At 46.0% G+C, this 27,327-nt stretch overlaps 1 protein-coding gene across 2 annotated transcripts in view; it reads right to left on the bottom strand.

The window, feature by feature from the left end:
• Window positions 1-26,994, bottom strand: part of LOC135391798 (uncharacterized) — a 39,521-nt gene extending 12,527 nt beyond the window's left edge. The window contains exons 1-9 of one of the 2 annotated variants that reach the window (XM_064622265.1): window positions 26,804-26,994; window positions 11,796-11,891; window positions 11,658-11,726; window positions 4,402-4,571; window positions 3,152-3,204; window positions 2,778-2,886; window positions 2,363-2,458; window positions 1,363-1,492; window positions 529-636 (exon numbers count right to left, since the gene is read on the bottom strand). In XM_064622265.1, the coding sequence (XP_064478335.1) occupies window positions 529-636; window positions 1,363-1,492; window positions 2,363-2,458; window positions 2,778-2,886; window positions 3,152-3,204; window positions 4,402-4,571; window positions 11,658-11,726; window positions 11,796-11,891; window positions 26,804-26,875 (903 nt within the window). In that variant the 5' untranslated portion in view covers window positions 26,876-26,994. The remainder of the gene's footprint in view (window positions 1-528; window positions 637-1,362; window positions 1,493-2,362; window positions 2,459-2,777; window positions 2,887-3,151; window positions 3,205-4,401; window positions 4,572-11,657; window positions 11,727-11,795; window positions 11,892-26,803) is intronic. The other variant, XM_064622264.1, reaches the window with a different exon arrangement.
• Window positions 26,995-27,327: the final 333 nt, after the last annotated feature.

Consider the following 27,327-nt stretch of genomic DNA (forward strand, 5'->3'; position numbering starts at 1 on the left):
ACGAATTTGAACACGCTGATGAGCCTAGACGGAAACAGCACCGACCGGGAGAGCAGGGGGCACAGCGCTCATTCCCAGTTAGAGGGTCACGTGCTTTGGAGCGATGAAGATGAATGGTGCGGGTGCTGTTCGGCTGATCAGATCGTGCTGATCAGATAAGCCGAAGAGTCGCGCTCCTGAGGCGCACTGTTTCGGTTTCGGCTCGTTTGCATAGCGAAATTCAGCTATGAATATTTCACAATTATGCTCTTGTTTCAGGATTTTTAAAAGATAGAATGACTTTCAACAAAGAATAGTCTTGCGTTCTGATATCGCGTTTTCGACCGAAATTCCCTAATGAAAGAGTTAATGAATTCTAGGTAACTAGTCATCTTGTAGCTTCATACTAGTTCCAGCGGATGCGGGCATGGCCGTATAACTCAACTGCAAAACGACATCTGTGCTATCATACCTCTCTTAGAAAAAAAAAGTATAGGATAAAAAACAAAAGCCCTGTATATGTATATATGCTATGCTCCTTATGCTCACATGCTTGGACGAGTCACACGGAGTCCCATCTGGAGCGGTGAACACTTCAGTCAAGACGTTGCCTGGTGAGCAGCAACGCAGCTGGCAGTGGTTTAGGTCGTCATCGCTCTGTCAAAGTAGAAGAATGCCTGTCAGGAGCCTTGAGCACAGAATACCCTTTAGTTTCAGCGCGTGTAACGTTAATAAAGGAGTCTCCTGTCACGTTTGCGTTCCGGCTAATACCTGCTCAGCGGAGAGCACATCAACCACCGTGGCAAATACCTGGTAGCTGCTGCTGAGCTCTCCGTACCACAGCTGTCTGCTTGTATATTCTACCAAATGAACAGACTAAAAATTGCATTCTGGATATATTCGTTGCTTGGCTAAATTGTGGCACACGCTTGTATATATCTGCGAATGTGACACTGCCGTCGAGATGCGCCATTTTCGCGTTTGGAAACCAGAAAGAACAGACCAGTAACAGGAAAGATGTTTTGCTGTAAAAAGCCAACGTTATTTCTACAGAATCGCCTATATGACTCTAGCGTATCTGTGATGTTACTAATGTAGCCGGAGATACGTCAGGGCTTCCGTTATCGTTGAAGGTTCCTATTATCACTGTTACTGTGCATACCTGACATACTGCACGCGGAAATTATCCTCTGTATCTAATGCGAATATTTCGTCCGGCTGATATGCGGATCACCAGTTCACCACTCACTAGTCGGCGCACATGTCAGAAGAAGTGGGTTTGATAGCGAGGCATCTTACTGCACACCTATATGTGGAAATTCTGTTGTGCAGGAGAAAGGAAACAACCTATCTGTGTTCATGCTTGACAAGTTTTCTACATACCCCGCAGTAGCTGACGTCTGATCTGCCGTGTAATATAGCTTCACAGAAACTTGCTTCATGGAAAAGCGATCCCGGTGTCAGGAAATATTTCGGATTTTTATGTCGAGAGAGGCAATCCCAATGAATAGTGCTGTAAGTACAACATGTAGGTGGTCAGACAACGAGGTTCAGGTACGTGCACACGCGCACAGCCAGAGGGAAACTACTGTTTAAACTGCAGTAGAGTTCTCTTTTTTCTGTTCTCAAGAATGCATTGGTGTACGTCGACCATTTCTTTTTTTTTTTTTACACACGAATAGAAATCCAGCGAACTCGTAAGGAAGTATGAGCGGAATTGCGTTGGGTCTAGAGGCCCTAATATTTAGAACAGGGACTGTTCTTCTTGTTCTTTCCCAGCCTCTGTTCGAAATATCGGCAGCTTTCGTCCTGAGGCAATTCCCTTCATCTTCTCCTGTAGCGGTTCACGGCATAAAATGCAAGGAGTCTCGAAACAGCGGGTGAAGGTAGATGCCATCTTGTTTTCTTTTCGTTCTTGTGCTTGTCCAATGTGCTGGTCTCACGAACTATGTTGCACTTGCTGCTCGTTCTGCCGCTGTCACGAGTGATCCAGGTCGAACTATAGCGCGGACCCCATAACAAGCGGCAAGCGACGCGCTGCAGAAGTTGTCGTTGTTGCGTCTCGTCACAACAGGCAACGAACTCAGCGACATGCTACAAATATCGACTGGGAGTAGACGCAGAAATATTGAGCCGCGACCCGCGACAAAGCTATTTTGACGCTCGCGTGGCGGCAGTGACGTCGGCTTTGTCGCTACTGGGGTAACGATGTAAGACCATGAAATGTGGTGCCCAATGGCGCCCATGCCATCAGAATGTTGCGCAGTCGTTTATGGTCTCTCACCCTTACGTTTTATTGCCAAGGACATGAATATAAGCAAGCCCTTTGCCAATGGTGGACTCTCCTTTAACAAGCGACACGTTTTTCACACAATCTACTAACCTTAAGTAAGCGATCATGTTGTTTTCGACGCGTAGATCAAATATGCTGTCTTCTTTGTGGCCGCATTCACAGTTGTCTTGTGTATCTGCACCCATCCTAAGGCGTAAAGGAAACAAAAATAGTGATTGAAAACAACGACCAACGTGCGGAAGTCAAAAGCAATGTGTATTTTCAATGCGCTGGAGACTGCAGGAAAAGCGTTAATGAAGAAACTGGAATTATTTTACGGAGCGAAGCGCAAAATTTTGAATTAGATGTGGTGCAGTCTATTTCTTTTTCTTTTTTTTTTTTGAAATCTCGTGTACTGATATGAGATGCAAATTTCGGGTGTTATCGCCAGATTTCGAAGGTCGCATGCGCAATACTTGCAAGTCACAAATACTTGCGCACAATGTCAGGAAACAGTGCTACTTACACCTGTGCCATGTATCTTGCAACACGTTCAGTAGGCTCTTGAACATCTGGGGTAAACGTTACAATCGCAGCACTAGCGTTGGTGCACAGACTCCGAGGCACTGCTATGCCTAAAAAGAGTGAGGAAAATTGCGATCAACGCACGTCTTCCAAGCCCCCGCTGCCAGGGAATCAGAAAAAGAATGCTGACATGGAGTAACGAATCGGCAATTGTATTTTTCTTTTTTCCTTTTTGCATAACAGCAGCGAAATTTGAGAAAATTGCATGTGTTACACATTCCTCGCGTCATTGTTGTCCTAGCATATGTTGAAGAACGCTTGAAAGCGTGAAAGATAAGGGCACTTTTGAGCGTGGAAGGAAAGACGAATGCGTACCCTCAACGACTTTACAGGGAACTTTGTAACCGGGCAATGCACATATCGCTCTCCTGAAATCGAGAAACAAGAAGGGTTACTGAATTTGTACTTAAAGGGTGCTCCGCAACAGAATCAGCACAAAGGTTCTGGTATATCCGTAATCTTTGGGATGTCAGGAACATGTGCAGGATATATCTCGGTCCAAAACTGCGCAGACTTTACTCCAACGAATTTATTACGAAGTGAGCGCTTCGCCTTTGTGAAGCGAGAGGGCGCTGATAGCAACACACTGCTGACATCATCAGGCATCCGGCAAGGGAGAAAGAATGCAGGCTTGGAAGCAGACGACAATACTCTGTGACGTCATGAAATCCTTCTCCGGGCAAACCACCGTGTAGTATGGAGCTGCGTTTCTGCTCTTCGCATTTCCGTTTCCGTTTGCCATTGTCATCAGTTACGAATTAATTACTGGCGCAAAATGGATGCGAATGTTCTATTTTCGTTTTTGTTGCGGCGTGTCCTGCGACGAATGAAATTAGCACCTGCGGAGGAACGACGGGCGCAGGTGATCTGCGGCGCGCTCGCGATGCCTTTCTTCCGCGCACCTTTCAAAAATTGTCAACGCTTGGAAAGAGCGCATCAAAGAATGAGGGCCCGTTCTCACTTGGCGACGCCCGACGCGGCGTCGTGAGTAGGCGGCGGAAGTAGAGGCATTCCCGCCGCCCAGTCAGCGTGCACGATTTTCATGTTCCCACCACAGTAGCATTCCGTCGTCCAAAGCAGACGAAAAATCAGGAGGCGTTGCATCTTTTATTTTTATTTTTGGCTCGACGTCTCCCCTCTCCCGACTCCGGAAATCGGCGTCTATTTCCGCCGCCCGCTCACGACGCCGTGTCGGGATCGTCAAGTGAGAACTGGCGTTGAGGGAACGTTCGATGTAACCTGTTCCCGTAACGGGTGACTCGTGACGTAAAGCGGCGCAGCTTAATAGGCACGAGGGGGACACAAAGCCGCCATTGCTGTAACTATCGTCTTCGAAAAACTGCTACCTTGTCCTGGTCACACGTCATAGGAAAAGGCACAAACAGGAATAACTCGGGCTTGGTCCGGGCCAGACATGGAGTCATTGGGCCGGGCCCGAGCGGGTAAATCAAAGGAAGGTCATGCTCGGACGAGGCCTGGATCTAAGAATGCGACTTGTGCAGTACTCCCCAGCAGCTAGTGCTAAGGCCATGATAACTATGTATCAACACAATGAAAGCACTCACCCCGTTGCAAGCAGGACCACGTGCTTCGTATATGCTCTTGTGCCGGTTTTAGCTTTCTCTTCCTTATGTAAGGCCTCTACGTGCTCTTCGAGGATCTTCAGAGTTTGTTTTCCGTCGAGATATCCATCATTTCGTGGCTTCATGAAGTGTTCCTGTTTTCCTGCCTCAACCTGTTTCCGTTTTTCCCCAAGAAGAAAATGAGAAATGTAAGATCAGCAGGAACTCTCAGGTCTCGTCCAAAAAACTCAGCTAGTATGCTGCACAGAGTATGGCATAAGTGCACGCGACCTGGTGAGTGGCTACTTACTGAACAAGTCTGAGCACAAAAAAAACCAGCCCCCCCCCCCCACAGCTCTCGCAAAATCTGTATCTAAATGAGTGTTACTGCGCAAGCAGTCCGTGCCTCGCGATTGGTCGGACGCCACAGGCGTGTTCGGATTGGTTGCCGGAATTTGAAAACGGGACTTCGCGCTTCCTCGCCTGCGTTCTGCGTACTCTCTCAGCGGTTTCATTTGAAATTTGAACAGTGGACGCCGGGTCGGCCGTGCCTTTCGTTGGGAGGCAAGTGCACTCGCCGTCTTGTCCGCGTATTATGGTGATTTCATCGTGTTGTACTCTTTCTCGATACAAGCATCGGTCTACGAACAGTGAATCGGATTACAAAGTGAAGTGTTGTCGTGAATTCTGGATCAATGAACACGTTCGAGCGCAGTCAGATTTGCATTGCGGTGGCAAGAAAATAGGACTCATGAAGCAGCATCATTTTATGTTTCACGTATAGCAAGCGAGGACATGATGATCAAGAGATTGTGCGCAAGTATGTGACAGTCGTTAGGAATAGGCTGTGTCGATATGCGTGTTTTGCATGTTTGAACTTAGGTGCAGTATGCCAGGAAGCGCTACGCAATGGACTCAGTACGCTCAGTGCATGTAAATGCGTCAACCTGCCGATTGTGTCAGTGTAATGGATCAAATAAATTTCTGTTCATCACAACACTTTTCGCAGTTGTTTTGGAATCACTTTACGGCGTGCATGAGATCTAGTAGACCTAGATGCCAGGGGTAGCCAGTACGGGCTAGTATGGAAAGCAGAAGTCAGCAAGAGCCAGAACCGGTCAGGCTGCGAGCCGGACGGAAACACTTCTGATTGGAAGAACCCAGCCTCATCTGTCAATCTGTCAATCAGGTGGACAGACAAGGCAGGAGGTGAAATTTCACTTCTCCCGCGAGGAAATAGATGGGAGAGAGGGGGATCAGTGCCGTGTATGCCAAAGGGAGTCTGGCCATTAATGGGACCTGCCTATACCTGAGGCTCCACCCACTTTTTGAAGTATCTAGCCAATCACAGGTCGAAATACAGTTGTCTATTGTTACATCCATCCAGTACTTATACCTCACCCTTATTTACTGGGCGCTACCATTTTGGAGAAAATTGATGGATTTGGATTGAAACGGATATCACTGGTAACAGACCAAAACGACGGATTTTGCGCCCACTTTTATCAACGCTATCTGCACGGAGAGAGGCATGTTGGGAAGGCTCAGAAATGCAGACAGGGATGCTGGCAGAAGTGATTGGCCAAGATGGCGGTACAACCGCTTCTTCGTAGCAGACGACAGCCGGTATGAAGTTTTATATCACGTAATGTAAGTACATTGAATCAAAAAGGAGCAAAGATGTATCTATAAATAAAATGCAATTATATAATGCAAAATCGTACGTATAATGGTCGTCCTTCTTGCTATTTTCCTGGTATCACGATCTTAACTAGGCCTAACGTTAGCGACGAAACATCCCATTTTCACGTAAATAATGATGGCGGAGTGAAAGTTGAAGCTGATTTTGCAGATGCGTACATGAGGATATATACTCACAGTATGAAATTAAAGTAGTATGTGAAAATTTTTTATCACGAAATCTCCGCTTCGCCGTTTCAAGCACCATCCTCCATCTTAGAGAAAATTTGGTGTCATGGCAGCCCCCATGGAAAACGGTAACCAATGAAATGCGCCGAAGTTTGACTGACAGGTCGAGCCTCTTTTTTAGGCTCCTCCTAATGGCCAGACTCCCTTTGGCATACACGGCACTGAGGGGGATCAGAGTACTGCGCTACCTGTACGGTGGAGCGGGAAAATCTTGTTGCCACGTGATGTCGTGAGTTGGCGGTCATTGGCTGCTCCGTCCGTTCTCCGTTGTTACCCTCTGTTTACCTGCTGTGGAGCTGTGTGTAGTCCCGCGGGCTGCGCGGCTGCGTGCTACCCCGTCTGCTCAGTGCAGCTGGCAGGGTGGGCTTGCTTTTAGTCGATTACGGAAAACAAAGAACGCCATGCTCCTCACAGTTGGTTATGTGTTGCAAATACAACCATTATACCTTAGGGGTGTCCCATGCATTACTATTGCGAACCTCAAAAACGATCGGAGAATCATTGCTGCGCCATCTTTCGCTAAACGTCCGAAACACGCCTTTTAACCCCGCTCTGTCGTGTGCCGCCACCTGCTTTCACGTGGAGTTTCATCTGCTGTCTTTTTTTACTCCGTGATAAGGGGTCACCATCCAAATTAATTTTTACTGTGGGTTGTGCAATGTGTTGTCATTGCGCAACCAAATTCGCAAAAACAGCCGGAGAAAGAAGCCGCGGTCTGCTGACACGATCCTCGTGTGACGTGGAGAAGTCACTCTGCATTTCATCCTTGTTTTTTTCTTCCCAGCTCACGCGCTGCTTATACCGGCACGAGCCGCGTCGCCCTACGTCACGAGTCACATGTCAGGGGAATAGGCTACGTCACGACGTTCCATCATTCTCCGATACGTTCTTTCGAAAAGTGGTGTATGATTGAAAGGCGTCAGGAGACCACGCGCGCGCCTTTACGTTCTTTCGCACGAACGCATTTTATTCGTTGCAGTACAGGGCGCAGCCAAAAACAGAAAAAAAATTAGGCGTCACCCCAGTGCTCCTTTAAATCATCAGTAAAGTGCACATTGTGCCCGGTTCTCTTTATCTCTCGGCGCAATTTATTGAGGAAAAATATCAGAAACCTATTTGCGTAGTTCTCTTCGTAGCCGTAGTGGTAGGTACAGCTCAACCGGTCACCCTTTTCAAATATGTAGAACCGCTAGTTTTGCGCTACTTCTGAGTGGAGTAGCGCGGTAGCGGTATTCCGTTTGTTTCGGTAGCGTGCGCTACACTAAGTCGGGAGACATGATAACACCACGATGTCGCAAAGGCGAGGTGCTTCAGAAAGACGCTACTGTTATCCCTGCGACATAGTCCCTACGCGCGTTCATGCTACCGAACTTACATCCTTAATGATGTGACATGTGAGTAAAGAGATTCACTGTACTCGTATTCCCGTGTGAAAACGTTCCGTGTGATCACAGAACACATTTTAGTACCCTTTTAATTACTTACTGCTATTTTAATACACTCGCGAGTCTTCCGGTAACGCTCTAGTGTGCTTGACAATTCCTGCACATCTTTCTGTCGTTACCTTGAATGTCGGTTGCATGGAAGCAGCTAATTTCGGGTTGCGAACGCGCACGAACCGGATATTACACTTTGAAATTAAGAGTACCGCCTATAACGCGCAGAAGCTCAGCGAGTCGGTGCTTATGCTCAGAAAACAAAGAAGCATGGGATCGTTACGTGATAATACTTCCTGGTAAATTCATGGCTCCACGCATCAAGTCAATAGACGTCTCCCTGTTTGTAAACAAATGACGTCAGACTGTTCAACAGCATCGCCAATTTCGCAGAGTTGAACTACGCTGGAAGCTAGGGCGAACAACTTCACGCCCGGCAGCCACGGCCTTCAGGGAATTATGATGGTCCCTGAAAGGGACGCGAACTTCATTGCTACTTTTCTTTCAATAGGAGGCAGCGAGCAACTGCCCATTCTTGCAGTCCATCCCTCCCCTCCCAACTTGTTTCGGTTTGAGTCTGTCTATCAACGTCATGATGTCGTTTCTCGGGCAAGGGTCTACTGGCAATTGCGTAAGGTTACAAGACACGCCACAGCTTACTGTGCGCCAATATCTCGGTACGCCGTATGTGTAATTGTCAGACACCCTTGCCCTTGTCAGACGGGCGCACAAAAACTGAGAAAAACGGCGGCGACAAGGCCTTCGCGGTAATACGGAGATAAGGCAGGAACAGTATTCACGGAACTCCGTCATCGTTAAACTGCCTGCTCTCGAACGGATACTGTCGACCGCAGGCACTGTGCTAGCATGAAAACCGGGTGACAACATTATACCGACGCGTCTTCCACACGCATTTATGAGACGACCGCTGGAACGGCAAAGGCACTCTGCGCCTGAAGTATGGCATCGTCCTTGGAATTACGGCCGTTAACTAGCTACGGCCTTTTCTTACGGTCGTTCCCTCTACTGCCTTAAGTTGTGCCGTCTGACTAAAGTATAAGGTTCACATTGTAGCGTTTATGGTTGCATGCAGCGTCCTGCGTTTACGTTCGCTTCATCATGAAATCGGCTGACACAATCATGTCACTAGAACCAGTCTCCATAATAGTTTCCATAGCCGTAGTCGCATTCTCCATAATCGTGCTTTCCTTCAATGAGCTTAGACTGTATCGCGCCCTCTGATGAAAGGAGGAGCAAACACTGTAGCTGTCCTTTCTCGCGCCGTCACAGTGCGCATGTGCAATTTCCTTGGATCCTACTCGGCTTTTGGCAGTTGAGTTACCTCCACTCCTCTCCTAACATTTAATACAAGAGGATTTAGAAGCAAACCGAAACAAAATGAAGTAATTCAACTGCCGTAATTTTTGGGAGTTAACTGTACCTTAATTCAAGAGACGCATTGGCACAAACCACAAGAAGCAATGCAATTCGATAAAATATTTAACACAAAGTCGTACTGGAATTATGGAACGCACAACTCAAAAGGGGTTGGAATTATTTTCCTACAACCAAGGAGCAGAAGAGTACTTAAATTCAAAAAGACGTCGGTGGGAGAGTAATTACAGTGCACATAGCCCAAGGAGAGGGAGTAGTTAAAATAATTATGTGTATGGGCCTAACAGAGCAAAAGAATCGGAGGAGTTCTATAACGATGAACTTCCGTATTGTTTTATTGGGGCTCACAATTTTATACTTCGTGGAGACTTTAACTGCGTAACTGATACTAGAGATACATCATCAGGAAAACATTGCAACGGTAGTGGTGCTAGACACTTGGAGTGGGCAATACAAAAATTCCAATTACAACCAAGATGCGTGGCCAATAGCAGGTGGTGGAGGAACGGGTTTTACCCGCCTCTATAAAAAAAGGGGAAGCAGAATCGACAGAATATATATATATATCAAGTCGAATGGCACAGAAAGTATGAGACGTTAAAACCATCGAAACAATTGACATTTCCGACCAGAGGGGTGTCTTGTTGGAAGTGACAGAAATGGGGTTTCCGGGTTCCTAACGTCCATGAAGAATGAATATAAAGTTGGTCAATCTCCCAGAAGTTGACCAAGAAGTCAAAGACAAAATCCAGAGATGGGCCAAGGATAGTGACCATACTTTTCATTGGTGGGATAAACTTAAAAATGCTGTAAAAAAACTTCCTTAAGGCCTAAGGGACGAAAAAAATGCGCATGAGAAGCGTGCAACGACGCACAAGCTCCAAGACCGCATGCGGCCGTTGCAACAGTTCGGCGTGGGAGTACTCTCCGCTGTGAGTTACACCTCCGCTAAAGATAACCTCGCACTGCTGAGGGAGGAAAGGCTTCGAACTATATGGAGGCGAGGGACAGCCTAGAGAAGGAAGCCTGGTGCTCGCGGAGGCTCCTCTCTAAACATCAGGCTTTAGCGCAACTGCCCATGGAGCCCCTGACAAACAAGAGCAGACGAGTCACCAGGCAAGGTGAAATAGCCATTGTTGCAAGGGACTTCTACGCTAACATGTTTGAGAATGTTCCACGTCTTGTTTTCACGTTTTGTTCACGTCATGTTTCATGTTTGACGTCTGTGTATTTACTGCTGGGACTGTTATACAGGGCACGCCCTCACAGTCCCATTTGTAACTCATTGAAACTCAGAAAGAGTAAATAAAACCTGAAACCTGAAACCTGAGACCAGAATGGACTCACGGCAGGTGATTCCTTCTGTGGGGGAAAGGCAGGAAAAGGCATAGAACTTAGCTGTAAAGAGGTACAGCAGGCCTGAAGAATGGGAAGTCGCTGGGACCCGACGGGTTTCCGGAAGAGTTCTACAAACGGTATTGGGACATCCTGGGCCCCTCTTTGGTGAAGGTGCTTAATGGTGCACTTGAGAAAGGTACATTTCCAGGAACCTTCCTAGAAGGAACGGTCACTCTGCTGTGCAGGGACCGGCAGCGCAAGGAGGAGTTGGGCGCCTTAACGTTGTTAAATTTAGAGTATAAAATATTAGCAAAGGCAGTCAATACAAGGGAATACAAGGAAATATGGAAGAGTGGGTGTCTCTATCACAGGGACCTGCAGTTAAAGGTCGAAGAATCCAAAGGAAAATATGGGAGCTAAGAGATGTTATAGAATGGACAAGCAGAAGGAGAATAATGAGTATTCTCATGACCTTAGACCAACAAAAGGCATTTAACCGACTTAAACACGCATATTTAAGACAAACATTAGAAGGAATTGGGACAGAAAATCCAATAATATACACAATAGGAGCCACGTATGAAAACGCCACGAGTAGGCTGCTCATCGATGGGCAATTGGGCAAGTTGACAAGAGCAAAGGCAAGAGCTGGGCAAGAGCTTTCAGGTCAAACAAGGAGTAAGGCAAGGCTGCCCCTTTTCTCCCCTGCTGTATGTGTTAGCCTTTGATAGGTTATTACGAGAGCTGAACCAGTCTGACGCAGTGAAAGGTGTTGGATTACCTGGGACAGTACAGTGTAAAACCATAGTGGCCTACGCAGATGATCTCAGAATGGTAGTTCAAGGCGAAAAGGAATTCCAGAAAGTTCTGGAAGTAATGGAAGGATATGGAACAATAAGTGGGGCAAAAATAATTAGAGAAAAATCAAAATCGATATACTTAGGTGGGGAGAGGCCGAGGAAAGATCTAGGTCTGAACATTGTGTAACAGACCCAAAATCCTCGGAGTTCTAAAAAATGTATAAAAATCAGCGTTGATTTGTCTGTCCCCTAGTTGTAAGTAAAGCAGTACTCCTGTTGTCAGTGTCCTCGTTGCTGCTTCAAGATGAGCGCATGTTACTAGCTACCCCACTTCACCAGTTTACTGAAAAATGTATCGTACCGTAGTAAAGTTCGTGAGTACAAGTCTTATATATACATTCCGGAATCCACCAGCGTACTTCAGTGTAGCCTGGAAAAATAGCACACATCGTTGAAATGAATCACCAACACTGGGGGTCAAGGGAATATTTGTTCTTACCCCGTTCAGAGCAGCTTCCACATTCACTCTTCCAACTCCTGGAAATGAGCCGTCAATTATGGCGTGTATGGACACATCAAGAGGACGAGGAAGAATCTAAAAGAACGTGATAAATAATAATCGCACGAGAGGACATAGCATTGTTTCTTATTACTGAGAAAAAGTCGTTTACTTCACATTGCACACTGGAATCAGATATTATCAGTTCAGTAACAGTCAGCGCAAACATTTTATGTGTTGTAGCCTTTATTCCACAAGTTCCACAGCTTGCGTTTTGATATTTTCTCGCAAAAGGACCACCTAACAGTGTCTAATTGCTGAGTTGGCTCGCACAGGCACCTTTGCGTAGAGACTGTGAGCAAGGTCAGCATACCGAAATTGTAGTGTTTGATGACTTGTTGAGTACGTCAAAAAGAACCGAGGATTGGCGATACGCAAAACCCAGCGGCCCCTTGTAGCGCTCACGTAAACCTCCGGAATTCCGCCATGTTTAAGGTTCCCTACCCGACCCGAGTAATATACACGACTTACCTACAGATGTTCTATCGCGTGTGATGCCACACACAAGCGCTATTTCACTATGTTATTCGCGTGGCAAGATGTGGAGTTCAAAGGAGAATGCAAGCAAGGAAGAGCGCTTCAGCATTCCTTATTCCATTGGAAACATTGGAGTGTTGTCATTTCGATTTTTGAGAGAGAATTAAGTTATCCTCGTGCAACGGCTGCTCTTTTGTCGCATATCGGATATATTTACACAGTTTAATACAGTCCATTTAAGAACTATTTATTGCACTGCATACAGCAGAAACATTTGGTTAAAATAAAAGCTTAGTACGATTGCAGCAAGTATCGATTTTCAATTATCCTGTTTCTCGACAGTATCGATGTGCTATCGACAGTTTTGCATCACTGCTGCGCGTTCCCCTATGGAAGTTTTCTCTCTTTCTTCTTGAATGTGAACACTGATGGCACCGCAAATTCACAAACAACCCGTCTTGCATTTGGCACGTTTCGGTCAAAATCAGTGTCTCTGAACACATCTTTGCTGTGTAGGCATTGAACTTATCTTTTCTCTTGATGGCTAGCAGTCATGTCTGCCTCAGGGAAGCTGTGGAGGGTGACAGTATAATGCGAACATGAAGTGAGCACGCTAAACAATTGCGGAGTGCACAGTCCGAGGGGCATATCTGAGGTGGTCTGTCTGTCTGATAAACAGTCACAGTACAGTGACAGTTATATGTGAGATGCTCAAATAACGAAAACTCAGATTCACCGCTATACATTCACAGATTCACTTCATATGCGTAACGGTGCGTATCACAGCGGGTTTCACAGTAACAACTGCAATCTTTTATGTCGTACGAGATGTTTCTGACTGCACGTACTAACGAATTCTCAGGTGGTCTGTACTAAACCTTATAAATTGCCCTTGGAATGGGATAACAAATGAGCGCTGCACTAGGCAATTTTGTTGCTTTGTATGTAATTGTGTTTCTCAAAATCGAAATCACCCTCATCAGTGCTTTCAACGCAATAAGGAATACAGGCATTTGAAGCCTTCATACCAGGTTTCCATTCACTTTTGAAACCCTCGTCTCATCACGCAAATAAGATAATGTAACAGCATATGTGTGAAGCATGACACGTGATAGAACTGTTGCACGACAGTCGTGTGCATGGCTCGGGCCAGGTGGGGCGCCTGAGACATGATTGCGGAACCGCCGGTAGGTTTCTGGGAGTGCTACGAGATGGCGCTATGTTTTGCATACCGTCAGAGCCATTCTCCGATCTTTTGCCGCTTCATGAGTGGAGCCTATTTTGACGTAAGAGTCGTCGTTGCGCCGCCCTGAAAGCCTGAATCCGACCAGAATTCGCTTATCAGCCATCTGGTGCGCGGCATTTTGACACTGATGGCAGATGGAAGTCACTGAAAAACTGATTTGTCCCTTCAGATGACGCGCTCTTGGAAGCCGCTCGGGACGTGTGTTACCCTAGCTCAATTGGTAGGGCCCTGAACCGGTAATCCAGAAAATGTGGGTTCGTGCCCTACAGCCTGGCTAACCTTTTCAGTGGCTTCCATCTTTCATCGTTAATTTCTCAGGAACTTGAGGCTTTGTATGTATTCCTCCTTTCTATGCCTTCCAGCCTGAGCACATCAGGTCTCTCATACTTTGATACTGTCTGCCAGCAGGCCGACAGCTTTGTTGTCATACAGAATGCAATCTACAGGAATAACCGGCTTATGACCCACAGCTGCCTGTGAAGGGGGGGGGGGCTTTGTTGCCAAACTGAAAGAGTTCAAGAACGAAGGGGTTTCGAAAGGCCCATTTACGCACGTGTCTTTCCTCCTTGCATCGTAAACTACGATCAGCATCACTATGGCGACGGCGACCGCGTGACGACGGGACAACAATAGAGCACGGCGGGGGAGTTGCTTAGCCGTGACGTCGCGTGACCCGCTTCAAGTTAGGCTCCTCCTAATGGCCAAACTCTCCCTATAAACGGCTCCGCATACCGTTAGGGTGCCAGTGAGCGCGTTATCCTCCTCCGTCGTCATTGACGGGGTGGGGACTTCGTAGTGACGGGTCCGCGGCTGCGCCTCGGGGCAACCGCCATTTTAGGTAACATCTTGCCGCCTTTCGTTCGTTTTGCTCATTCCAGTGTACACTTCTTTTCTTCACAACTTCTCCTCGCTTTCGGAACATTTTTGCAAGAATATAGAGTGCAACAACAAGTTAAAATGGCGGTGTGGAAATGCACATACAATGCCAAGAATTTGTACATGGAATACAAAGTTACGGTGGTTGTACCGGTCCAACAGAACAAAAGTGTGATTTTTTCCAACACAGGTTTGGAACCTCAATATTTTCCAAGCATTTTCTGTAGAACAATCCCGTGTGCTGCCACAGCTCCCGTACAGAAGAAAACAGCTATATTGCCTTCAGAACGAGCAACCAAATCGGACAACAAAAGGTACGGCACGAGAAGGGTCTTAACTTTGAAAGGTTTCACATATGGAGTCTATGCGGTGTAAGTACAGAGAGCCGTTGATGCACGAAGCGGCAGACGTGCACATAAACTGCAACCAGACGATACCTGAGGGCAGGGCCGGTGAGAGATGGGGGCAGCCGGGGATGGAGCCCGGTGGCACGTGACTCCTCAGTGGCCCGCCTGCCCGACCCAAAGCCCAAGGTTGCTAGCAGCAGGAGACGTGAGTGGGCGGCCGAGGCTGAACTCATCCGGAATCATCCCCGGCTCCCGTAATTTCTCTCGCTCGCCCTGCGTGGCGCCACAGCTCTCTCACACACACAAAAGATGCCGCGCATCCTGCCTGCTCAGTGCTGTACTGGAGCTAGTAAACTCAAAAACAGATGGTATAGGGTGCTGCCATTCTCTACGTCACTTATGCAAGAAGCAAGTGCGGCTACAGGTGCATCGCAACGAGCGTATTTCAGGTGAATGTACACGCCTTGAGACACATCCGTGAGCATCTTGCCCGTGGAGATGTGTTCTTCCTTGATGAGGATACAGTTCGTCAGCTGCAGCTCCCATCCAGCAAGGTGACCATAAGGCATGTTATCGAGGTGCTCGATTCTGAGAAAGAAAAAGAACTAAGAGCAGCCCACTGCATTTCGAAGCACCATGATAATAACGGACTTTTTTTTAAATGAACGTCTCAACTGCAGTGCAACTGTTTCGACAAGCACCAATGCAATTCGCTGTTATGTCAAGCATGGAGTTTTCGATGGTGCTGCAACGACGACAGTCTGGCTTTTCCTCGTTGTGTTCGCTTGGTACACTGTAATGTCACACGTTCTGCTTCTGCAGCAGTAAGCCTTCACAAGCCTCAGAGGCGCGTCCAAAACTATTCGGAAGCTGCACCAAGTAATCACAGTTACGCTGATCAAAGTGAACCTCTCTGGATTATGGAAACCATTCCAAGCAGGCATACTCATCTCAACTAATGTGATATTGAAACTGCAAGAGTACCTCTTGAATACATGGGGACATAAAAGTGTACTTGCAGGACGACCCCTACATGATTGTCTGGAAAATCTATTTGATGTTGTTCGGCTAAAAAAGCCAGTGCCGAACACTTCGGACTTGAAGCACGCACTGAAGATCATATGTGCCATCGAATTTCTGAAGACACTAAAGGACACTAGCAAAGAGTTTGACGACAGCGTCTACTTAACTTACCTTCCTCAGGACAACATTAAGGAGGTGCTAGACAACAACGAGTGACGACTTATACCTGAGCCGTGCAAGTGTTCAGTCTACAGCATTGTCAATCATCTGGCCGGTTTCTTGGGAGCAGAGTGCTTTCTCAAAACAAAAGTCTGTGAGACGTGCCGCGAATCTCACTAGTGTCCGTTTCCACTGACTAACATGTACTTTAACGACGTTGAAACTGTTGGGCCCATGGAATATGAATACGACTTACCCAAGTCCTCCGGTGTTAGACGCGACACAAGGATACGAGCAGATTTTCAAAGCAGCATCTGACTCAGTGCTAGATGCGCCAACTTATTCAAAGCAAGCTTATGCACGGTTAAATTCAAAACACCCTTTTAGGTGCGACAGGGGAGTAATTAGGGTGTATCTCTACCCTTGCTCCCTTTTTGCACCCTCACTGGAAGAATTAGTGTGTCTGGAGGGTGTGAAATGGGTGTGAAAAGGGTGTGATAGCTAGGAGAAATTTGCGGTATAGCACTTTTGCAGTCATGGGAGTGAAAAATGTGTAAACAAGCCAAACGTGGTGAGCTCTGCAAGCATATCATGCAGGATATCTTGTGTTCAAACAATGTACAGATGCGCCTCTGTGCTCACGGTCAGAGCATAAAGCTCAGGTACGCCGATTTTCGAACTTTACGGAATGGAATGCTACTCACACGATGTGTTCATAAGGGAACACTGATTACGTGTGCAATATAGTTATCCCAAACTACTCGCGGTTTTTCGAAAAAGTGAATTTTTTGTTTCACTGACATTTCGTCTTGTGGCCCACAAGCCCTGTGTCGACGATATATTCGTGGTCTGCCCGTGCTCCGGCTTGGCATGACATTTGGCTTGGTTTCTTCCGCCAAGCCGGCCGGTTTCTCCTGCCGAGCCGTCTGCTGCGCAGATTGAGATTGGGGATGTGATAAACAGTTCCAGCCAGTATATTTCTGGACTTCACTGAACCCATACACGAGGCACGTGTGTTTTGCTTCCTTCGACTGCAAAGCATTCGTTGGGTCAGTACAAACTTCCTGGTGTGTTTCGTGTTCTGTGCTGCGTGCCGAGAATGCGTGAGCGTTTTGCTCCCGTCTGCAAGAACACTTCAGCATATAGTTCCAATGTTTCAAACCACAACTTTCCGAAAGGCGAAAGAAAAAGCTATTGACTGCAACAGTCGGTTACAACTCCGACTGGGTGTCACCTTCGAAAGCAGCGATTTGATCTGTTCATTCCATCATACGAATGTTACGGAAGCAATGCGCAACTTGTTTCACACGAAGCCGAAGATGTCTCGTCCGGGATGTTGTGCTAACCTTATCTGAAGCAGGAGATTGCAGGGGCAGGGCTAGGCATCAGATAAAGGCAAGACGTGTAATGTTAGACAAGTCAGTCATGCGGTGCAAATGCCATCATATAGAAAATAGATACGCTGTCCGTCAGTTACTGCGTCATCCTTTAGAGATAGGCCCCAGCGAGTGTATTCTCGGTACAGATTTGGAACTGCCTTATTTGTTAAACGATTTCGCAGGCATTCTGGCACCACCGAAAAGCTTGCACTCCACGTCTCAGCTATCACCGTCTGGGTTTCAAGCTGAAGGCTGTCACCAGTGCCAACCAGACGCCCCTTCAAAGTTCATCTGTTTTTGCTGACGGAACAGTGACGCCTGGTACTGAGACATTTCATTTTCTGATGAATCAAGTGCATTGTATCACTTGTGCTCGACTTCTTGTGTTCGTATACCCTTGCTGTTGCTCGCTAGCTGAGAGCAACCATGCATGAGGTGCTTATGTTCTTACTCCAGGCAAAATTGAGAAACGAAGGTGCGTTTCGAGGGCAGTTGTATGTGCTCGTTCTAAATATCACAACCGTTTTAACACATCGGGAAATCGGCGTAGCTGACGTTTAAGTAACGAGTAAGTCTTTTGCCAGATGGTGACTAGTTAAATAGAAATTGTGAGTGACAAAGCTAACAGTGCTGTGAGCGTACGGAGCAGGAGAATAGGAACAGACAGGGACTGACTTCTGGGCAACAGGGTATGCATGCTTGCATCATTCGCTACAAACTGTACTAACTAACAATACTGCTAACGAACAATACAAACTAACTATACTGCTACATACTATAAAGAAGCGCAACGTTGTTGTGCCAACTGCCACCGAGAAAAACTCCAGTGTTATGTGTCAGGAAACATGAACCATTGTTGGTCTGTAGCGTTTTTTTTTTCCTTCACTTGCGACATTTCTAGTCAGTGTATCTAAATATGTTCATTTGAATAAAGCTGTAATTTTTGCATTTTCGTGTCCTTGCAGGGTGACGCTCGAGACAATACACCCTTTTATTGAGGGTGTAATGTCTCCTTGGGGTCTACATTTACACCTAAAAGGGTGTTAGTTATCGAACTTTCCAAAACACCCCATGCCCAAGAATTAGGGACAAAACGTAAAGCAGGCTTCACCTAAAACGCCTCCCATAGAGCCTGTGCATTTTGGAACGAAAAGCGCGTGCTACATATTCTGCTGGCAGCGCTTTGCATTCGTTCTCTAATGGCATGTTGCCTCTGCCAAGACAAAACTTTTGAGCATTTTTTTTGGCATGAATAGTGGCATCTTCAAGGTTCCATTCGGGTTCCAAATTTTGAACATGTAAAGGAGCCTTCAATCGCCGCACGAACGCGTAGCGGCGAAGCCTACGTTCAAGGCCATGCGCAACCACAGGTTTGGGAAATGGCTCGCCGCAGAAGAGGCTACAACAGATAAAGAAGACAAACAAGAAATAACAATAGGAGGAGCATAGATTTGTGTGTTACTTCACGTGGTAATGGTATAGGATATAAAAGGCTAAAACCTTGACAGCTGTTAGGAGAACTAACATCTTTGAGGTTATAAAGAGCAAACGTGTGTACATTATGGCTGTTACGAAGTCTGTTGGTATCTGCTAAACTGTGAGCAATCAAACAAAACATAAAATAAAGGTGTGGTTGGAGTGAACGGCACAACAAAAACAACAATAAATGATGACGATTAGATGGGGTGTTTCACCGCGGGGGTGCGCACCCTACCCCACTGCACGTGGAACATTATGTGAAGATGATGAAGGAAGGATGAAAACACAAGAAAGAACTAAAATGAACGGCAGAAAATAGACCAACGACAGATTAAGACGAGACATGTACTACTTTGCATTGGAAAATGTGATATCTGAGGTTCTACGATGTGCTATAGGGTTGTCAAACCAAGTTTATCGAGGATAGGATAATAATTATAGACACCAATGCGTCGGTCATATGACAATGACTCCAAGGGATCCGATGCTGTTATTCGGTCAATCTCTTATCTTTGTAAATTAGTGAAGCTAATTAAGTATACCATTTCAGTTAGCCATCGAACACTGATGCGACCGGCTAGGAAAGATATCCAAGAGGCCAGCTATGTTAGGCGCCCAAACGGCACGTCCGGGGCTCTCATAAATTTTTAATAACAACTGTGGCACCTAACAAAGGACAACCTGTATATCGTCATGTGTTTTCATACTGACTCCCAGAAGAATTCGAGGCTCGTTCGAGTAGACCGAATGTACAATCGTATTTATGAAATAGCGCACAAAAAAAAAAAAAGGAAACGAAAAAAATGATATGGTTGCAAAATGTGAGACATACAAAAATAAAAGATTTGACTAAAATTGGCGGGCTAAAGTGTGCCTAACGAACCAACATTCAGTTTGCTTATAGAAACAAGGTATTCTGAGGCACGATAGGTCTATAACTTGAGTGAATGTTGGCGTGGATATGTCGCGGTGACGTAGATGGTGTCGTCTAGACGAAAAAAATGCTGGAGGCTTGAAGGCTCGGCAGTGCAGAGAACCTACGGATACGCATGTAAGATGAGAGAAGTAGGACAACCATGCACGCACACGCATGACGCTGAACTATAAAACCGATCTGTATATTCCTAAACTCCGAGTGGCTGAACACACCGTTTGTATAGACTGCCGGTTTCGTTTCTTCCATCTCGCTCGCTCCTTTTTCCTTTTTCTTTTTTTTTTGGGGGGGGGGGCGAGGGGCTTATTAATACCTGAAGACAATTTATGATACAGCTATAGGATGTCAGGCTTCCTCGCGAACGCAGGAGCCTCTATCTAGGGAGGAAAGCGCAATTGTAAAAGGCGGTCACGTGTTCCGTTTGTATTACAACACATTACTCTGCTCTCTTTTGATCACAATAATGCTCGTTGCCTTGTCAATGTCATCTGCATTTTTTAGATACTGTAGATGTCGTTCACCTCGAAACTGCAAAAAAAGTTAAGAAGTCACGACTTCTGTTGTTTGAGTTTCATTTGCGATTTTGTGGCGACTTTCTGTTCTATCTATCAAAGTCTATCAAAATAAGCACAATTTCAGACAACGAAAAAAAAAACGTATCGTGCTACGTTGCTGTCTTTTATTTTCCATACTTAATACAGCTAACGCCGTAGTGGCTCAAATCTATCCCTATTGCAGCCTAATGCCGCGTGCTTTTCGACAGCCGTACTCCTGGCTTTTCTTTTCGTCAGTGGAGAGGGTTCTAGCAGGTTGCTGTCTCATCAGCGTATTTCTTCTGAAGATTTACTATCTTGATCCAGCCGTCGTACATGCTCGCGCTTTCAGCAGACTGCTTGGGACTGTGTTGTTCGCTGTCGCGTCTTTTTCCATTCGATCATCTTTGTTTCTGTAGGTGTGAAGAAAAATTTATTGACTAGTTGATAAGCAACTGCGTGCACCACGTACAAGTCAGTTGTGTAGCATCGATTGCTAGTACGTATGAGTTGAATAAATATGAATGAAGCACGATGAACATTTGATTTACACATAAGAGTTAGTGACGTCTTCATGTTGGGAAAAACTTCGCATGGCTGCATATGCGACTACAATGTCCTCCTTTTAACGTTGAAGCCAAAATAATCGGGGGCACTTCAAACCACGTTACTCAAGCTGTGACGCAACATTTGCCTCAGCTTGCCGTCGTCTGGATCTTTGGACGTCGTTCCCGATTTCCGTTCTTAGCTCACCTCGCGTCATAGAGTCCACATCTAACATGCGTGACACGCGCTGGTTGAGTTCGACACTTAAACGTGGCCTCTTTCCTCTTGGGTGTCACCTTCTTCCCAGTACATGACGTCACGTTTCTGATCTCCTAGCCTGTAGCGCAGATGAATTTTCTTCTATCCTTTAACATATTTTAGCCCATCCCATGCTGCGTCCCATTTGTTTGTTCGCCGATGATGTAGGTTCTCTAAGACACAATTTTCTTTTTTAGTCCTTGGCTAGAAGGCCATCCTAGTCAGCGCTGCTGCATGTGGCTCATCGCGGCGTGATGCGAAAAAACATGTATATACGGGATCACGCTCTACTGTCCGTACCCCTTGCATTTGTTTCCCAGATCTAGAAACATAGTTAGGACGTTTAACGTCTCCTGACGCAGATCTTTCCCTGCAGTATCTTGCTCAATTATTTTACCACACCTCCGAAAAGACCCCATAACTGTGCTAGTTCATCTCTGGTGTCCGAGGACAGGGCTGGGGGCGCAAGGCGTGGTAGATTCTCAAGAAGTAAATCGTCATTCTTCCCGGTTAATGATGTGAATTTAGCAACTTCCGTTTTGCTGTCAGTGAGCAGTCTGACGTTCGCACCAGATCCCTTCATAATCTCTGGCAGCTTTCTCACGGACGTGTAATATATTCCTTGTATATTCCCATACAGATTATCGAATACCCTTTTAGCAATTATTCGTTCTATGGCGTACAGGCAGTCTGAAGACATATAGGAAGGCCCATCTGTTCGTACTCCCGTCGCAGACTCCCAGAATTCTCAGCCGCAGAAAATAGGGGCACAAAAGCTCTTGCATACAGGAACAATAGCAAGAACGCGCGCAGAGCGAATAAGCTATGGCATCATCATTTTGTGTTTTCATCATCTCATCATCGGATTGAACTTTCTGTATTAAGTGTACTGGGGTAGCCAGTTTGACTTCGTCGAAACTCACAGCCCCATTTTTTTCTTTATTCACATCACATCACATCACATGTGGCAACGTCCTAGCATACTTCCTACTCAAGACAAGACCGCAGTGCTATCAGGTCCAGTAGATATCTTGATGAACAAGGAATGATGAAGTACGGAAGGGAAAAAAAAGTCACTAAAATCAAAGAAAACAATAAGTCGGTCGTTACTTTTGTGCACGGGTTTCGTTGATAGCTGCTGTAATCGCCCTCGCCTTTCTGTCTCTCGTGTGGTTAATGCGGAAGTCGTGATGAAGCGGGCAACTCAACAAGATACAGATAAAATAATAATTCCGTGCTTGATGCCCCGGTACGAGTACATCATGAGCCGTGCAGCAGTGGCCGGTCTGCAACCGCTGTAAGAAAAAAAAGAAAAGAAAAAAAAAGAGAGAGAGAGAGAGAGAGAGAAACTTCAGTAGTCGAGTGGCATCGGCGAGTCCCGGAAAAGACGCTGATTATCGCTCTTATCTCTTATCGCTCTTAAAGCATGTACGCAGAAGGTGGACGGTCGTTTTGCTGTGAGACGTACAGACTCATGTATTTATTTCCCCTGGCGGCCATGGAGGCAATACAAACGGGAGGTTAGCATTTCGTAGCATAATGTTAACATAGCAGCATACAACCACATGACAAAAATTGTGCAGATACGTGGAGGTAAATAAACAAGTACATGAAACATTTTGGTCAACTGGAGCAAACAATGACAACACGTACAAAGTGGAAATTTAAAAACGGCAATGCAGCGCAATGGTCATGCCAGCCAGACGCGTGAGCCTTCCTCCTTCATCTCCCCCTCTTCATCCCTTCCCCCAGCAAAGTGCCGCTAGTGTAGGCATGCAGATCGCTCCAATTTCCACGTCACCCCTACACCCGCAATGGTCGCATAAGCATTTCTTAAATTGTTTGGCATCGGTAATGGAATGCATATAAGCTCTTGAATTAACGATCCTCTTAGGTATTATTATGATAATCAATTTCGTGAAACAAACACTCACAAGTTATTATTCGGCCAGTGGAACGCAGACGCAGATGTACGGCAACATGAAAAACTCAGTGCGCCCCCCCCCCCCCATTGTTCTCTATAGAACCCCGCTTCATTGTCCCTGATGTTTTGCACATGAAGATACGAATAAATAGTCGAGCAGCTTCTTGAAAACCTGCTCTGGACATGCAGGACGTAGACACTGCTAATAGAGTGCGCGATCCAAAAGGAAAAGAAACGTCCGTGAGAAAACTGGTGGACGTTATAAAGGAAACTGGCGCGAACGTCAGACTGCTCACTGACAGCAAAACGGAAGTTGCTAAATTCACATCATTAACAGGAAAGGATGTCGATTTACTTCTTGATAATCTACCACGCCTTGGGACTCCAGTCCTTTCCTCAAACACCAGAGATGAACTAGCACAGTTATGGGGTCTTTTCAGAGGTGTGGTAAAAGAATTGAGCAAGATACTGCAGGGAAAGATCTGCGTCAGGAGACGTTAAACGTCCTAACTATGTTTCTAGATCTGGGAAACAAATGCAAGGCGTATGGACAGTAGAGCGTGACCCCGTATATACATGTTTTTTCGCATCACGCCGCGATGAGCCACATGCAGCAGCGCTGACTAGGATGGCCTTCTAGCCAAGGACTAAAAAAGAAAAATTGTGTCTTAGAGAACCTACATCATCGGCGAACAAACAAATGGGACGCAGCATGGGATGGGCTAAAATATGTTAAAGGATAGAAGAAAATTCATCTGCGCTACAGGCTAGGAGATATCAGAAACGTGACGTCATGTACTGGGAAGAAGATGGCATCCAAGAGGAAACAGGCCACGTATAAGTGTCGAACTCAACCAGCGCGTGTCACGCATGTTAGAACGGAAATCGGGAACGACGTCCAAAGATCCAGACGACGGCAAGCTGAGGCAAATGCTGCGTCACAGCTTGAGTAACGTGGTTTGGAGTGCCCCCGATTATTTTGGCTTCAACGTTAAAAGGTGATCGCATTGTGATCGCATATGCAGCCATGCGAAGTTTTTCCCAACATGAAGACGTCACTAACTCTTATGTGTAAATCAAATGTTCATCGTGCTTCATTCGTCTTTATTCAACTCATACGTATTAGCAATCGATGCTACACAACTGACTTTTACGTGGTGCACCCAGTTGCTTATCAACCGGTCAATAAACTTTTCTTCACACCTACAGAAACAAAGATGATCGAATGAAAAAAGACGCGATAGCGAACAACACAGTCCCAAGCAGTCTGCTGAAAGCGCGAGCATGTACGTCTGGATCATGATTGTAAATCTTCAGAAGAACTACGCTGATAAGACAGCACACCTGCTAGAACCCTCTCCACTGACGAAAAGAAAAGCCAGGAGTACGGCTGTCGAAAAGCACGCGGCATTAGGCTGCAATAGGGATAGATTTGAGCCACTACGGCGTTAGCTGTAGTAGTTGACCAAATTTAGCTGTATGGAAAATAAAAGACAGGAAAGCAGAACGATATATTTTCTTTACTTTTCTATTTTTTTTCGTTGTCTGAAATTGTGTTTATTTTGAGAGATTTTGAGAGATGACGACAACAGAAAGTCGCGAGATAATCGCAAACCAAACAAAAACAGCAGAAAGTCGTGATTTCTTAACTTTTTTTGTAGTTTCGAGGTGAACGACATATCTACAGTGTCTAAAAAATGCAGATGACATTGACAAGGCAATGAGCATTATTGTGGTCAAAAGAGAGCAGAGTAATGTGTTGTAATACAAACCGACCACGTGAGAGAGACCTAGAGAGGCTCCTGCGTTAGCGAGCACCCTGACATCCTATAGCTGTATCATAAATTGTCTTCAGGTATTAATAAGACCCCCCCCCCCCCAAAAAAAAAAAAAGGAAAAAGGAGGGAGCGAGAAAGAAGAAACGAAACCGGCAGTCTATACAAACGGTGTGTTCAGCCACTCGGAGTTTCGGAATATATAGATCGGTTTTATAGTTCAGCGTCATGCGCGTGTGTGCATGGTTGTCCTACTTCCCTCCTTTTACATGCGTATCCGTAGGTTCTCTGCACTGCCGAGCCTTCAGCCTTCAGCATTTTTGTACATGTCGTCTTAAGCTGTCGTTGGTCCATTTTCTGCCGTTCATTTTAGTTCTTTCTTGTGTTTTCATCCTTCCTTCATCATCTTCACATAATGTTCCACGTGCAGTGGGGTAGGGTACGCACCTCCGCGGTGAAACACCCCATCTCATCGTCATCATTTATTGTTGTCTTTGTTGTGCCGTTCACTTCGACCACACCTTTATTTTATGTTTAGTTTGATTGCTCACAGTTTAGCAGATGATACCAACAGACTTCGTAACAGCCATAATGTATACACGTTTGCTCTTTATTACAACCTCAACGATGTTAGTTCTCCTAACTGCTGTCAAGTTTTTAGTTGTTTATATCCTATACCCTTACCACGTGAGGTAACACACAAATCTTTGCTCCTCGTATTGTTATTCCTTGTTTGTCTTCTTTATCTGTTGTAGTCTCTTCTGCGGCGAGCCATTTCCCAAACCTGTGGTTGAGCGTGGCCTTGAACGTAGGCTTCGCCGCTACGCGTTCGTGCGGCGATTGAAGGCTCCTTTACAGGTTCAAAATTTGGAACCCGAATGGAACCTTGAAGATGAAACTATTCATGCCCAAAAAATTGCTCAAAAGTTTTCTCCTGGCAGAGGCAAGATGCTATTAGAGAAAAAATGCAAAGCGCTGCCAGCAGAATATGTAGCACGCGCTTTTCGTTCCAGAATACACAGGCTCTATGGGAGACGTTTTAGGTGAAGCCTGCTTTACGTTTTGTCCCTAATTCTTGGGCATGCAAAAGGTGCAATACACTGGACTAAAAACACCCTTTCTGAAGGGTGTATTTTCTTCTTGTGGGTGTTCATTTACACACTAAAGGGTGTTAGTTATCGTATCGCGTGATTAAACCCTAAAGGGTGTTTAGAATTTAAGAATGTAGAGTTTTTCTGAAAAAAGTTTGCTGGCGTTCGTCTGCAAACGTACCTCAAGTGCGCGGACGAAAAGAGTGTACAAAGTTCGTACAGCAGCAAAACCTGTGCGGTTGTCAACCTAACTATGAACCAGATGGGTAGAAATCCAGCAAACCGGTAGAGATGTAGGAAGGGAGTTGCCTCAGGACAGAAGCCGCCGATATTTCGAACAGAGACTGTTCTTCTGGGAACTTCTGGGAACAGAAGAAGAACAGTCTCTGTTCGAAATATCGGCAGCTTCTGTCCTGAGGCAACTCCTTTCCTAACTATGAACCAGTGTTTATAACATAACTATTCCCTGTATTTTGTACATTTTTTGCCTGCTGTGCAGTAGTAGAAAAAGGCCTCGCGAACTGACAGGTGGTGCAACAACACCCTTCCATGATCGTATTTAATGAGGGATCTTGTGTGTACTCCAGTGTGTACAATGTGCTCCGGTATAGGGCAGTGAAGGGAACACCCGCAGGAAGGGGGTCGGGGAACACCCTCAGGGTGGGGAGTCAAGAGGACCCCCTCAGGGACGGGAGACAGAGGAACACCCTTACAAGGGGAGTAGCCTAAACACCCAATGGGAGTGATATGTGTGACGAACGTGAACACCCCCAAGGGAGGTTCCCATACTCCCTTTATTCTGAGAGCGTATTCGAAGCCTTTAAAATACCCCAAGTAGTACTGAGACGCGTAAACGGAATACGAACAACTTTCAAAACGCTCACCTGAACAGATAACTTACCGGACTCCCCTGCACTGAAAATGTATGACACCATGCCAAGAACGCCGCAGCGAGGAACGCCTCTCTGAACATGCTGCCTTCTGCTTGCGTGCGACAATTAATTGTACCGAGGCAGGCTCTGTTCAGAAACGCTGTAGATGAACTGACTGCAGGGAACAACTGACTTATAAGCAAAGTCCCAGAGGGATGGCCTGTTGTATGACCTACTTAACAACTGAAAACAACAACGTGTCATATCTCCCACTTGAAGATAATTGTTCCTCGTAATGTACCATATTTATATGTGTCGCGATATCAGCCTTACGCAAGTACAACACAAGAGCAAACTGTGTTATAAGAATGCGATGTGTCGGGCAATGGAAAGTCTATGATTCCATTCGAACATAATATCTTACCTGTCGAAACCTCCACACGACGAGAGAGTTACATTCACTTTTCATGTGAGTTATGCCGCTCCGGTCGAGTCTCTTCCAAGACACAGGAGTAACAACTGGGACTGGAGTACTTATAAAGGGGGAAAAGGC

Source organism: Ornithodoros turicata, chromosome 4 (genome assembly GCF_037126465.1).
Source record: "Ornithodoros turicata isolate Travis chromosome 4, ASM3712646v1, whole genome shotgun sequence".
In the NCBI taxonomy this organism is placed as follows: Eukaryota; Metazoa; Arthropoda; class Arachnida; order Ixodida; family Argasidae; genus Ornithodoros; species Ornithodoros turicata.